Source organism: Chiloscyllium punctatum, chromosome 39 (genome assembly GCF_047496795.1).
Source record: "Chiloscyllium punctatum isolate Juve2018m chromosome 39, sChiPun1.3, whole genome shotgun sequence".
NCBI lineage: Eukaryota > Metazoa > Chordata > Chondrichthyes > Orectolobiformes > Hemiscylliidae > Chiloscyllium > Chiloscyllium punctatum.
In genome coordinates, this window is record NC_092777.1 from 9599448 (window position 1) to 9612459 (window position 13012).

At 43.3% G+C, this 13012-nt stretch overlaps 1 protein-coding gene across 4 annotated transcripts in view; it reads right to left on the reverse strand.

The window, feature by feature from the left end:
* pkd1b (polycystic kidney disease 1b) overlaps positions 1 to 13012 on the reverse strand; it is a 243206-nt gene that overhangs the window by 183769 nt on the left and 46425 nt on the right. For all 4 annotated transcript variants that reach the window (XM_072558141.1, XM_072558142.1, XM_072558140.1 and 1 more), the window contains exons 8-10: positions 8001 to 8132; positions 3305 to 3480; positions 915 to 1051 (exon numbers count right to left, since the gene is read on the reverse strand). In XM_072558141.1, coding sequence (XP_072414242.1) covers positions 915 to 1051; positions 3305 to 3480; positions 8001 to 8132 — 445 coding nt within the window. The remainder of the gene's footprint in view (positions 1 to 914; positions 1052 to 3304; positions 3481 to 8000; positions 8133 to 13012) is intronic.

The window sequence follows — 13012 nt, forward strand, 5'->3', positions numbered from 1 at the left end:
TATCGTAGCATCATTGTTTGTTCAGTAAAGTAAGGATCACTTACTGTGTAACTATACAGAGTCAGTGTTTTTTTCAAATGGTGTAAATGTATCATCCTGTAGAACTATATTTAAAAATCAGATTTCTGGACAAAGATATTTTTGAGGCAAAAGTGAGGACTGCAGATGCTGGAAATCAGAGTCTAGATTAGAGCGGTGCTGGAAAAGCACAGCCGGTCAGGCAGCATCCGAGGAGCAGGAAAATCGACATTTCGGGGAAAAGCCCTACATCAGGACTAAAGGCAGGGAGCCTCCGAGGTGGAGATATAAATGGGAGGGGGGTGGGGCTGGGGAGAAGGTAGCAAAGAATACAATAGGTGGGTGGGGTGGGGATGAAGGTGATAGGTCAGAGACGAGGGTGGAGTGGACAGGTGGGAAAGAAGATTGGCAGGTAGGACAGGTCATGAGGATGGTGCTGAGCTGGAAGGTTGGAATGGGGGTAAGGTGGGGGAAGGGGAAATGAGGAAACTGGTGAAGTCCACATTGATGCCCTGGGGTTGAAGTGTTCCGATGTGGAAGATGAGGCGTTCTTCCTCCAGGCGTCAGGTGGTGAGGGAGTGGCAGTGGAGGAGGCCCAGGACCTGCATGTCCTTGGCAGAGTGGAAGTTGAAATGTTGGGCCACGGGGCAGTGGGGTTGATTGGTGCGGGTGTCTCGGAGATGTTCCCTAAAGTGCTCTGCAAGAAGACGTCCAGTTTTCCCAATGTAGAGGAGAACTTTAACCGATCACCTTCATCTCCACCCCCACCCACATATTGTAGTCTTTGCTACTTTCTCCCCAGCTTCCCAACCCCCCCCCCTCCCATTTATCTCTCCACCCCGGAGGCTCCCTGCCTTCATTCCTGATGAAAGGATATTTTCGAGCTGTATCATTACCAGGCTGAGAGTATGCCCAGGTCATTTGATCTTGCACTATGACGGTCATGGTCCTTGGGTCTGGCTCAGACAGATAAGCGTTGTGTGGAGGACATTTGGAATGCATTATTGTGGTAGTCGCATCTCCAAAGCTCCACCTGATTAAGAACAATGCAAAGTAACTGAACAGAGAACACATACAGATTGCTAACTTCACCAACATATTTAAAACACCCATTCTCAACCATCCAACCATTGCCACATGCAGCAAAAGCATTTCATATTCAAAACATGATCTATACTTAGTATGGAATCCTTTGGAACTGATGTTTCATAATAGACAATGATGTACTGCAAAATGTGGTTGTCCAAGGTGATCTGACTTGATCAGATAATTCAACACTGCCTCACTGTTTCAAAAGGGCAATATTTGGGGAAACAGAACTATGAAAACCCACAGACCCAAGACCGCAAGAAATTTGAGAGTCATGAATGCAGCCCAATCCATCACAAAACCAGCATTCCTTCCATTGGCTCTGTCTATACTTCCCACTTCCAAGGGAAGGCAGACAGCATGATCTAATACACTTGCCACCCCAATTATATGCTCTTTCACCCTCTTCCATCAGAATATACAAAAGTTTGAAAACACATACCAACAGATTTAAGAACAGCTTTTTTTCCCTGCTGTTATCAGACTTATAAACCAATCCCTCATATATTAGAGTTGATCTTTCTCTGCACCTTCTCTGTAGCTGTAACACTACATTCTGTATTCTGTTCTATTACCCTGATGTAGAATCACTGAATCCCTACAGTATGGAAACAGGCATTTGGCCCAACAAGTCCATACCAACTCTCCAAAGAGTAACCCACCCAGACCTATTCCCCAACTCTATTGTTCTACATTTCCCCTGACTAATGCACCGAACCTACACATCCCTGAACATTATGGGCAATTTAGCTTGGCCAATTCACCTAACCTGTACATCTTCGGACTGTGGGAGGAAACCAGAGCATCCGGAGGAAACCCACTGCAGACAATGTGCAAACTCCATACAGACAGCCACGCAAGGCTGGAGTCAAATCTGAGTCCCTGGCGCTGTAAGGCCGCAGTGCTTATATAAAGAATGATTTGTCTGGATAGCACACAAAACAATACTTTTCATGATATCTCAGTACATGTGACAATAATGAATTAAATCAAATCAATGCAGGGCAACCATTTTTGTCTCCCTAATTATTCTTTAAACATCTGCAGAAAGGCACAGCACAAGGAGGAAGGATAGCAACATTTATGCCTTAAGAACTGACTGTATCATCATGAGGTCAATGATATAATGAAGCCATTAATACAGCAAACTGACCTCCTGATGATATGACTATAAATGTGACTACCTGCAGAAAATCATTTTTTTCAAGAAAATCCTGAAACAACATTGGTGGATGATCTTTTGATTATTACCAGGAAGAGTGAACTATTCTCTCAACTCCACCTTCCCTGAGGGCGTTTGTACGTGTGACAGTATTAAACTGTAGCATGAGTATAGGAGCAAAGGTGTCTTGCTGCAGTTGTATACAGAGTCAAGGGTGTGGTGCTGGAAAAGCACAGCAGGTCAGGCAGCAGCCTGTCAGGTTTCCTGATGAAGGGCTTATGCCCAAAACATCGATTCTCCTGCTCCTCAGATGCTGCCTGAGCTGCTGTGCTTTTCCAGCTGATCTCCAGTATCCGCAGTCCTCACTTTCTACAGTTGCATACAGCCTTAGTGAGAATGTATCTGGAGCACTGAGTACAGTTTTGATCTCCTTATCTAACAAATGACAAATATAGTTAGTAGTTTGAGGAACACAAGTTCGGCAAATTAATTCACTCGATGGTAAGATTGGTTCATAAGGAAAGATTCGATCTGTATTTTAAGAATAGCAGGGTGATTGCGTATAGATATTTTCCTAATCAACCTAGTCAGATGGTGAACTTGAACTTACAACATTTTTACAATGTGCAACAGAGTGGACATGGGTAGTTTTTTAATCCTGACTGGTGATCTTAGGATAAAGTGATCAGGTATTTAGGACTGAGACAAAAAGGAATTTCATTACTTGAAGGGTTGTGCAAGCTGAACCAATGAGCAAATTCAGGACAGGAATTGATAGGATTCTTGAAGACTAATGATATCAAAGGATTTCGGGATAGCGTGGGGATAGTGCAAGGAAGTGGTGTTGATATAAAAGATCAGCAATGATCTAACTGAGTGGCGGAGCAGGTTACACACATATACACATACATGCAAGCACCTGCATATGAACGCACACACAAAAATCCATATAGCTAACACATGCAAACATTCATGCATAGCTACACAGACGCAGAAATACACACAATGCCAAAATATGGTGTAGATACCACTCACCGGAATGTGACCTCTGCTAAGCTATCCACCGTGATCCTGAAGGTGAATTTATGAGGTGTGTCAACAAGAAGCATGCTGGACAAATGAATAAACTGTGGCTCTGTTAGAGGGTGCATGGTGTCAGCTACTAACTCAGTTTCTATGCTCTGCTTGCTCACAGGATTCACTGCCATTAACTGTAAAAAAAAGCACAGTAAAATGTTACAGGCTAGGATCCAGGAAAGAGGTTTGGGGGAGTTAATGTAATGGATACTTGTGACTAAGTTACAGGCTGGAATCTAATCGAGGAATTTCAATGGTTTCTCAAAAGTGCACGGTGGGGGGATACATACACACTAACATATGACAGAAGACACATCGACTGGGCTTGTACTTGCTGGAATTTAGAAGAATGAGGGGGGGATCACATTGATAAAACCCTGATGGGAACATATAAAATCCTATACAAGGTGAGGGGGAGAAGGTTAAGGGAGATATGTATGGAAAGTTCTTTATGTGAGTGCCTGGAACATGTTGCCAGCGGAGGTGGTAGAGACAGGCACGACAGCATCATTTAAGATGTATCTAGACAGATACATGAATGGGTAGGGAGCAGATCCTTAGAAAATAGGTGACAGGGTTAGATGGAGGATCTGGATCGGCGCAGGCTAAGAGGGCTGAAGGGCCTGTTCCTGTGCTGTAATGTTCTTTGTTCCTTTCTTTGTTCTTGACTGGACAGGCTAGATGTGGGAAGAATGTTCCTGATGTTGGGGATGTCCAGAGCTAGGGGCCACTGTCTAAGAATAAGAGGTAAGCCATTCAGGGCTGAGATAAGGAAGAATTTCTTCACTCCAAAGGTTGTGAACCTGTGGAATTCTCTCTCACAGGAGGCTAATGGGCCCAGTTCATTAGATAGATTCAAGAGGGAACTAGGCATGGCTCTTGTGGCTAAAGGGATCAAGACTATGGACAGCAAGCAGGAATGGGATACTGCAATTGCATGACCATATTGAACAGTGGTATAGGCTTGAAAGGCCAAATACCTGACTCCAGCACCTATTTATTGTGCTTCCGAACTAATGAGGGTTGCTTGTGTGTTACTATGAAAGGTGGGTTTACGTGTGATCAGATGATTGTTAATACCCTATGGAAGTGATTTACTGATCAGATGACTGGCAGTAAGACCTACACCAACTTGGTGTTGCTTTATTAATTAACATTCTTTATTACACTGTCATTTGTACACCACTGTGCCTATTGCCTTGATGTGTCAGGAATTACTGTGCTGTCTTGCGTGTTTTGCACTTCTTATGCACTTTACGCTGCCCCTGCGTACGATTGTGTAGGTGGTGCTGTCCATGTAGCACACTTGGTCCTGGAGGAACACTGCCTCATTTTTCCTGTGTCAGTTGTATGTGGTAGAAATGACAAATAATGCTACTCTTAATTCTTTCTTTTCCATGACTATGCTAAAAGAATGCACAGTGCACCGCTTGCCTTGGGCTGACTCCTCACTGAGGGCCACGATTTAGAACAAGGTGGCTCTCTGCTATCAATAGCAGTTCTTCTGCCGGTTCTCTGAGAGTATTTCAGGACCAAACACACGTAATGGTGATCAAAGTCACCATAGTTTCTGTTCCGAGATCACTTAGGGACCACATTGATTGGATCCGTGTGCTGCCAACCAGGGAGGTAAAGCAGACACTTTGGGGCAGCTTTTCTAGCCTTTTGCCCATATGAGGGTGCTGAGCACTGGAGTCCTGAAAAGAGCTGCTCAGTCACTCAGGGAGCTGCTGTGTTCTGTCACCTGAGCCAGCTGGGAGCAAGTTCACTGGGAGACACAGTTGCCAGTGAATCTGTACTCACTGCTACTTCACACAACCTTCATCTCAGGGACTTCTGACAGATTTCTGATAGATCATAGGTGACGGGAAGAGGCTAAACTTGACTTGTACATGAATCCACACAATTAGGGAGAGTTACATATTGTCAGCCTCACTCCTGACCCATCTTAGTACAGTGGCAATACAGATCTTATTGTTTATTCAGGTTTAGAATGTAGGCGTCACTGGTCAGGCCAGCATTTATTTCACATTCCTAATTGCCCAGAGGATAGTTAAGAGTCAACCAGATTGCTGTGCCTCTGGAGTCACATTTGGGTCAGACCAGGTAAGGATGGCAGAATTCTTTGAGGTAAAAACAATGACTGCAGATGCTGGAAACCAGATTCTGGATTAGTGGTGCTGGAAGAGCACAGCAGTTCAGGCAGCATCCAAGGAGCTTCGAAATCGACGTTTCGGGTAAAAACCCTTCATCAGGATGCTGCCTGAACTGCTGTGCTCTTCCAGCACCACTAATCCAGAATCTGGCAGAATTCTTTACCTAAAGAACATGAATGAACCAGATGGCCTTTTTCTGACAATGGCTTCATGATCATCATCAGGGCGGCACAGAGGGGGTTAAGCACTGCTGCCTCCCAGCTCCAGGGACCTGGGTTCGATTCCACACTCTGACGACTGTCTGTGTAGAGTTTGCACATTCTCCCCATGTCTGTGTAGATTTCCTCTGGGTGCTCTGGTTTCCTCCCACAATCCAAAGATGTGCAGGTTAGGTGGATTGGCCATGGGAAATTGACCAGTGTCCAGGGATATGCAGGCTTGACCATGAGAAATGCAGGATTACAGGAATAGGATATGGGGTTGAGGTCTGGATGGAATGGTCTTCAGAGGGTTGGTATGGACTCAATGGGCCGAATGGCCTGCTTCCACACTGTAGGGATTCAATGATTAGTCTCTTATTTCCTATTTTATTTAATGAATTCACTGCTGGATTTGGACTCTGGAACTCTGGATAAATAGTATAGCAATAATACCAATAGACTACTGCCTCCCCACAATTTTGATAGATGGTAGCTTTAGGTAGGATGGGGACAAGGGGAACCTCTGTCTCTTGTTCCATAACAGGGAGCTGACCTGTCTACAAGACTTGTGGGCCTCACACTTGTGACATTCACCCAGCCCAGCAGAACCAGTCTTCACATTATAGAGGGGAAAATGTGGATGTAGTTTACCCCAACAACAATTCACCGAGGGAAGGAATGATTATGATAAATAAAAAAAGTCTTAATTGGGGTTAAGTGAGTTAAGCAATTATATTGGAAAGGATTAGTGAATTCCATTAGTTTAATAACAGGGATTTATTTATATTGTTAACTGATTCCTATTTTCCTGGATTTAAAAGGTTTCTGAATTAAACTGATGTAGCTGACACACAGAATCCTGCAAAAGTGCAATATTGCTGAACTTGCAACAACCCTTGAGTTTTTCTGGTGCTGGAATGTGGATCACACCATGCCATGCTGAATAAAGTGCCAGCAGACAGAACCATCGGGCTGTGACAACAGCACAGGCTCGAGAAAGGAAATGGGAGCAGAGGGGAAATGGATAGAACGAGGACTATTAGGTGTCCCTGCTATTTTGGAAAGTGTGAGAAATGCGCTACTTAAATGCTGAAATGGTACTTTACTATCTCCGTGGTGTACAATGTATAAATATTGAAATTGAGGGCAAAGCTCTATTTCAGAGTCCTCTGTCAATATGTTGGTGGAATAAACAATTGTTCACCTGTACTCAAGTCTCCTGGCATTATTTTGTACAATAATCTGCCACAACAATATGCTTACAGGATTTCAATACAGAATAATGGATACCTGAACTGCGATTGAAGTGTTATCGGAGTGTATTCGAAGTGTTCACAGGGTTGTGATATAGAATAACAGATAACTGTAATGGTACAGTTACAGGCTGGAGTGAAACTGAGGAGTTCAGTTGGGAGGCATGTCTGAGGACCAAAGTTTCAATGAAGGACAACAGCAAGTAAAGGGCAGTCAGACTCATACTAGTTTCTGGAGCACATCTGGGCAATGGAAATGAAGGACTGGCTCTGCAAACAACTAATTATCATAGAATTATAGAATCTCTACAGTGTGGATGCTGGCCATTCTGTCCATTGACTTCATACCAGCCTCTGAATAGCATCCCACCAGACCCACCCTCCTACCCAATAATCTGCATTTCCCATGGCGAATCCTAGCCTGCACATACCTGGGCACTGTGGCCAATTTAGCATGGCAAATCCACTTAACCTGCACATCTCTGGAAAGTAAGAGGAAACAGGAGCACTTGGAGGGAACTCATACAGACATGGACAGAATGTGCAAACTTCACACAGTCACCCAAGGGTGGAATTGAACCAGAGTCCCTGGAACTGTGAGGCAGCAGTGCTAACTACCGAGTCAGTGTACTGCCCATCAAAGTGACGAGACTGCTTACTGGAGGCAGAGTCAAACACAAAATAGGATTCATGCTCAGAAGCAACAAACAAAAGATCTAAGAATGAGAGGATATCGTCACTCAATTGAAACAGTAACATTGATTAGTTTAATACAATCTATTGACCTAACAGCAGAAATTGGGAGGCAGGAGGCAAAACTGTCAGAAAGAGGGGTCATTAATCATGAAAGGGAGAGAGACAGCAGAGACGGAAACAAAATGATTGCATGTAGAGATTGAATCTTTTCCTGGGATAATGAATTACGCAGGCCTGACATGGTAATGTTTCTCAACCCATGAAGGAAGCAGGCCTCAATGGGTGTGAAGAGGTCCCTCCTGGCACCAAGCCAGGGATAGCAACAGGGTGCTCCATTTGTCACACTGACCTTGAGCCTATAGGTTGCTGGTCGTTTGAAGATCACCTTGTAGATTTGTCCACTGTAGGCAAACAGTGCAAGGTTGTCAATCACCCAGGTGAAATGGACAGAGGTGCCATGAGTAACCTGTGCTGAAAATATCTGTAAAGAAAGGCTTGTCACTGAAAGTAATGAATTAGACGGGGTCCTCTGCTCATCACTTTAGTTGTGCGGCCAGATCACATCCCCTTCCCACTGACCTCCTGAGAAATCCTCTACTTTACTTTTCAACCATGGGAATGAAATCACATCAAAAAATCCACTTCACGACCTGCCCAGTGTCACAGATTAATAGAGTGTAGAAACAGGCCCTTCAGCCCAACTCATTCGTGCTGACCAGGTTTCCTAATCTGAACTAGTCCCATTTTTCTGCGCTTGGCCCGTATACCTCTGTATCTTTCCTTCTGTTATAGCCCAGATCAGAGCCCCCTCAAAATATTTTAAGAAACAGCCTGGACCCTAACTTTTACTAATTGTTAAAGCAAATGTAAAGTGCCATGTTGCAGATGCAATGCAACTGGTCAAACAATATGTGGAGCAAAACACCATTTACTTAAACACTATAGTAAAAATATTACAAAAGAAGGAAGAACTTAGAATAACTTAACGACATGGAAAACTGTTATAAAGAAGCTGTATTCAGAAACTGCAGCAAAAATGAGCACATTAAACAGGCATGTTTGAGGAAGACACAGAAACAAAGTATATAGCCAAAGTACAGAAACCGAAGAACATCCACACGGTACAAAAGGGGCATAGAACAAAGAACGTGGAACAATATAGGCACTTCGGCCCATGATGTTGTGTCAAGCATTTATCTTAAGCTACTATCAACCTAACCTCCACATCCTTCCATTTATTGCCGACCATGTGCTTGTCCAGCAGTTGGTTAAATGTCCCTAATGTCTCTGACTTCACTACCACTGGCAGTGCATTCCACACACCCACCACTCTCTGCGTAAAGATTTTTTTTTAAGATTCCCTACAGTGTGGAAACAGGCCCTTCGGCCCAACAAGCCCACACCGACCCTCTGAAGAGTAACCCATCCAGACCCATTTCCCTCTGACTAGTACACCTAATACTATGGGCAATTTAGCATGGCCAATTCACCTGACCTGCACATCTTTGGACTATGGGAGGAAACCGGAGCACCCAGAAGAAACCCACGCAGACACGGGGAGAATGTGCAAACTCCACACAGACAGTCGCTCAAGACTGGAATCGAACTTGGGACCCTGGTGCTTTGAGGCAACAGTGCTAACCACTGAGCCACCGTGCCGCCCCTACTCCTACCTAAAGAACCTACATCTGACATCTCCGCTATACCTTCCTCCATTCACCTTCAAATTATGACCTCTCATGACTACCATTTCTGCCCTGGGGAAAAGTTCAAAGTTTGGTAGAAGATTGGTACAGTGTACAGCTCAAACTGACAACCGGAAGCAGCAGGCCACTATAAATACCGGAGAAAACAGCACAGAAGCGCTTCACAGGAGGCTCCCAAGCATTGAGGATGTCACCTAGACAGGGGATGAAACGTTTGCAAGACAAATTCCCAGCTCGGCGAACAGAACCACAACACCTGGGGAAAAGTCTCTGGCTATCTACTCTATGTATGCCTCCCATTACCTTGTACACCTCTATCAAGTGACCTCTCTTCCTTCTTCTCTCCAGTGTGAAAAGCATGAGCTCAGTCAACCTCTCTTCATAAGTCAAGTCCTCCAATCCAGGCAGCATCCTGGTAAATCTCCTCTGCACCCTCTCAAAAGCATCTACATCTTTCCTATAATGAAGCTATAAGAAATGGATACAATATTCCAAGTGTGGTCTAACCAGGTTTTATACAGCTGCAGTAAAACCTTGGGGCTCTTAAACTCAATCCCCCTGTTAATGAAAGTCAAAACACCATCTGCCTTCATAACAACCCTATCACCTTGGGTGGCAACTCTGAGGGATTTATGTACATGGACCCCAAGATCCCACTGTTCCTCCACACTGCCAAGAAACCTGTTTTTAACCTTGTATTCAGCATTCAAATTTGACCTTACAAAATGAATCACTTCACATTTATCCAGGTTTAATTCCATCTGCCTTTTTTCAGCTCTGCATGCTGTCAATGTCTTATTGATCCTGCCCTCAACACTTCTATAACACACCTGACTTTTGTGTCATCGGCAAACTTACTAACCCACCCTTCAACTTCTTCATTCAAGTCATTTATATAAACTACAAAGAGCAGAGGCCCAAGAACAGATCCCTTCAGGACACCACTGGTAACTAACCTCCAGGCAGAATAATTTCCATCCACTACCATTCACTGTCTTCTTTTGGCCAGACAATTCTGTATCCAGACAGCCAAATTTCCCTGTATCCCATGCCTCCTAACTTTCTGAATGAGCCTGCCATGGGGAACCTGAGCAAATGCCTTACTGAAATCCATATACACCACAACCACTGCTCGATCTTTGTCAACTTTTCTTGTCACATCCTCAAAGATCTCAATAAGACTTGGGAGGCATGACTTGCCCCTAACAAGGCCGTGCTGACTATCTCTAATCAAACTGCGTTTTCCAAATAGTCATAAATCTTATCTCTCAGAATCTTTTCCAGTCTTACCACAGATGTTAAGACTGGTCTGTAATTCCCAGGGATTTCTCTATTCCTTTTCTTGAACAGAGGAACATCATTTGCCACCCTCCATTCAGCTGGTGCTACTCCCGTGGAGAGTGAGGAGCAAAAGTCATCACCAGAGGCACAGCAATCTCACTCCTCGCTTCCCGTAGTAACCTTGGATATATTTGATCCAGTCCTGGAGACTTATCTATCTTGATGCTTCCCAGAATTTCCAACATCATAACTTCCTTAATATCAATCTGTTCAAGTCTATTAGCCTATTCCATGGGGTTCTCACTATCACCAGTATAGTGAATATTGTCTAGTGAATACTGAAGCAAAGAAACTCATTTAGGACCTCTTCAGACCTCCAGATGCAAGTTTCCTCCACTATCCCTATTGGCCCTACCTTCTCCCTGATCAGTCTCTTATTCCTCACGTACGTGTAGAACGCCTTTGGGTTTTCCCTAATCCTTCCCGCCATGGCTTTTTCATGCCCCCTCCTGGCTCTCCTCAGTCCATTTTCCTAGCTACCTGGCAATCCTCTAAGCATCCTTGCTTCCTCAATCTTAAGTAAGCTTAAGAAAAACTGAGACGTTAGTCTGAAGAGAAGCTATTATTAACAGTGACACTAACCAATGCTGGTCACTCCCTTACTTAATGCTAATCCAGTATGAATGAAGGTTGACACCTGATTAGCAGTTTCATTAATACACCCTTTCAGGTACCAGAAGCAACTGAGACACATTACACATAGACAAAGTAGGTGCCTTTAAGAGGTTGTGTAATTTTCAGTTATTCAGTCCGTCTGAAATTTGTACTAACATGCTGTCAAAGGAAATCTTGCAGCTTTTTTAAGAAGAATGTGTTTAAGAAAAAATTAAACTCAACTAGGCTCATGTAATTGTCAGATTATGAGGCTTACATGTCACAAATTCTGAAGAAACATGCCATTATTTTCATTGGGGATCTGAGAAACATGGAAAATATCTGTGTCAAATTGAAAATCTAGGATGAAAGTCAAGCAAATTGTTCCAAGATGAGATCAAAGTCTTATGCAATCAGACCAAATGTCGAGGCAGAATTAAAGAGGGTGATCAAGATGGGAGTACTTGAACCTGTAATTGAAAGTGATTAGGCCCCACCTCTCATAACAGTGATGATGGAACATGGATTGTTAACTCATCTTGATTTAACAGGTCGATGATAATCTGGTACTGTGTGCTGAGCAGTACCCTTTGTCATTAATCAATTATCTATTTGCTGGACGAGCTGAAGATCAGCATTTTGGTAAAACTGACCTTAATCAAGCCTGCCTCCAAATGAATGTAGACCCTGAGTCACAGAAATACTTGATGCTAGTAACACCGAAAGTACTACAGGTAATTCTCCTATAACGTGACAGTTGCATTCCCATGTGACACCGTGTTATAGAAAATCATGCAATATAAATAATGGGGCCTATGGGAAAAATAGGGTTGGGGTGAACCACCAAAAATATCAAAACAAAAATTGTAGTTAGCCTAACACAAATGATAGCACAGTTTAAGTAAATCCTTAAATAATATTTTAATGAAATAATACAGTAAACATTAAAATCACTTACTACAGCACTGTACCTTTCATGAAACCCCTCACCAGAAAGCGCATGAACCGACTGACCATGTGATGCCGACACAGAAGTCCAGTCCTCTTAAAGATTCCTCCCCTTTGAAATAAAGTTCCTAAATGTAGACTACAATTCCCAATTTCAAGCTAAGTTTAAAGGTTTGCAGAGCTGATTGCATTCCTGCTTTAGCTGAACAGACTGAATTTGCATTTTTCAGACAGAGGATCCTGAGGCTGGGTCTTGTTGGTCAGCTAATGCCGGGGATGGAACCAAGTAACAGTCAATGGGAATTTGCTTCATAAAAAAAGTCACGATTCACAAATTGCATTACAACCAAATTGCATTTAATAAATGCGCTTTATAGGAGAACTACCTGTACTCAAGTACAAGAGACATCCATTTGGAACCACATCTGCATCTGCGATTCTCCAAAGTGCCATGGGTCAAATTATAAGTGGATTAGAAAGAGCCCAGATTTACCAAGTCAATATTTTAATCACTGGAAGAACTAATGTGGAGGTGTTGTATTGGATTGGGGTGGACAAGGTTAAAAATTGCACAACATCAGGTTATAGTCCAACAGGTCTATTTGAAAGTACAAGCTTTCGGAGTGCTCCTCCTTCATCAGGTAGCTAGTGGGGCAGGAACATAGGACACAGAATTTATAGTAAAAGATCAAAGTTCATACAACTGATGCAACCTATTGTGTAATATGTAACCTCCAGAACTTCTTTCAAGTCACAGTCCTGAGATAATTTA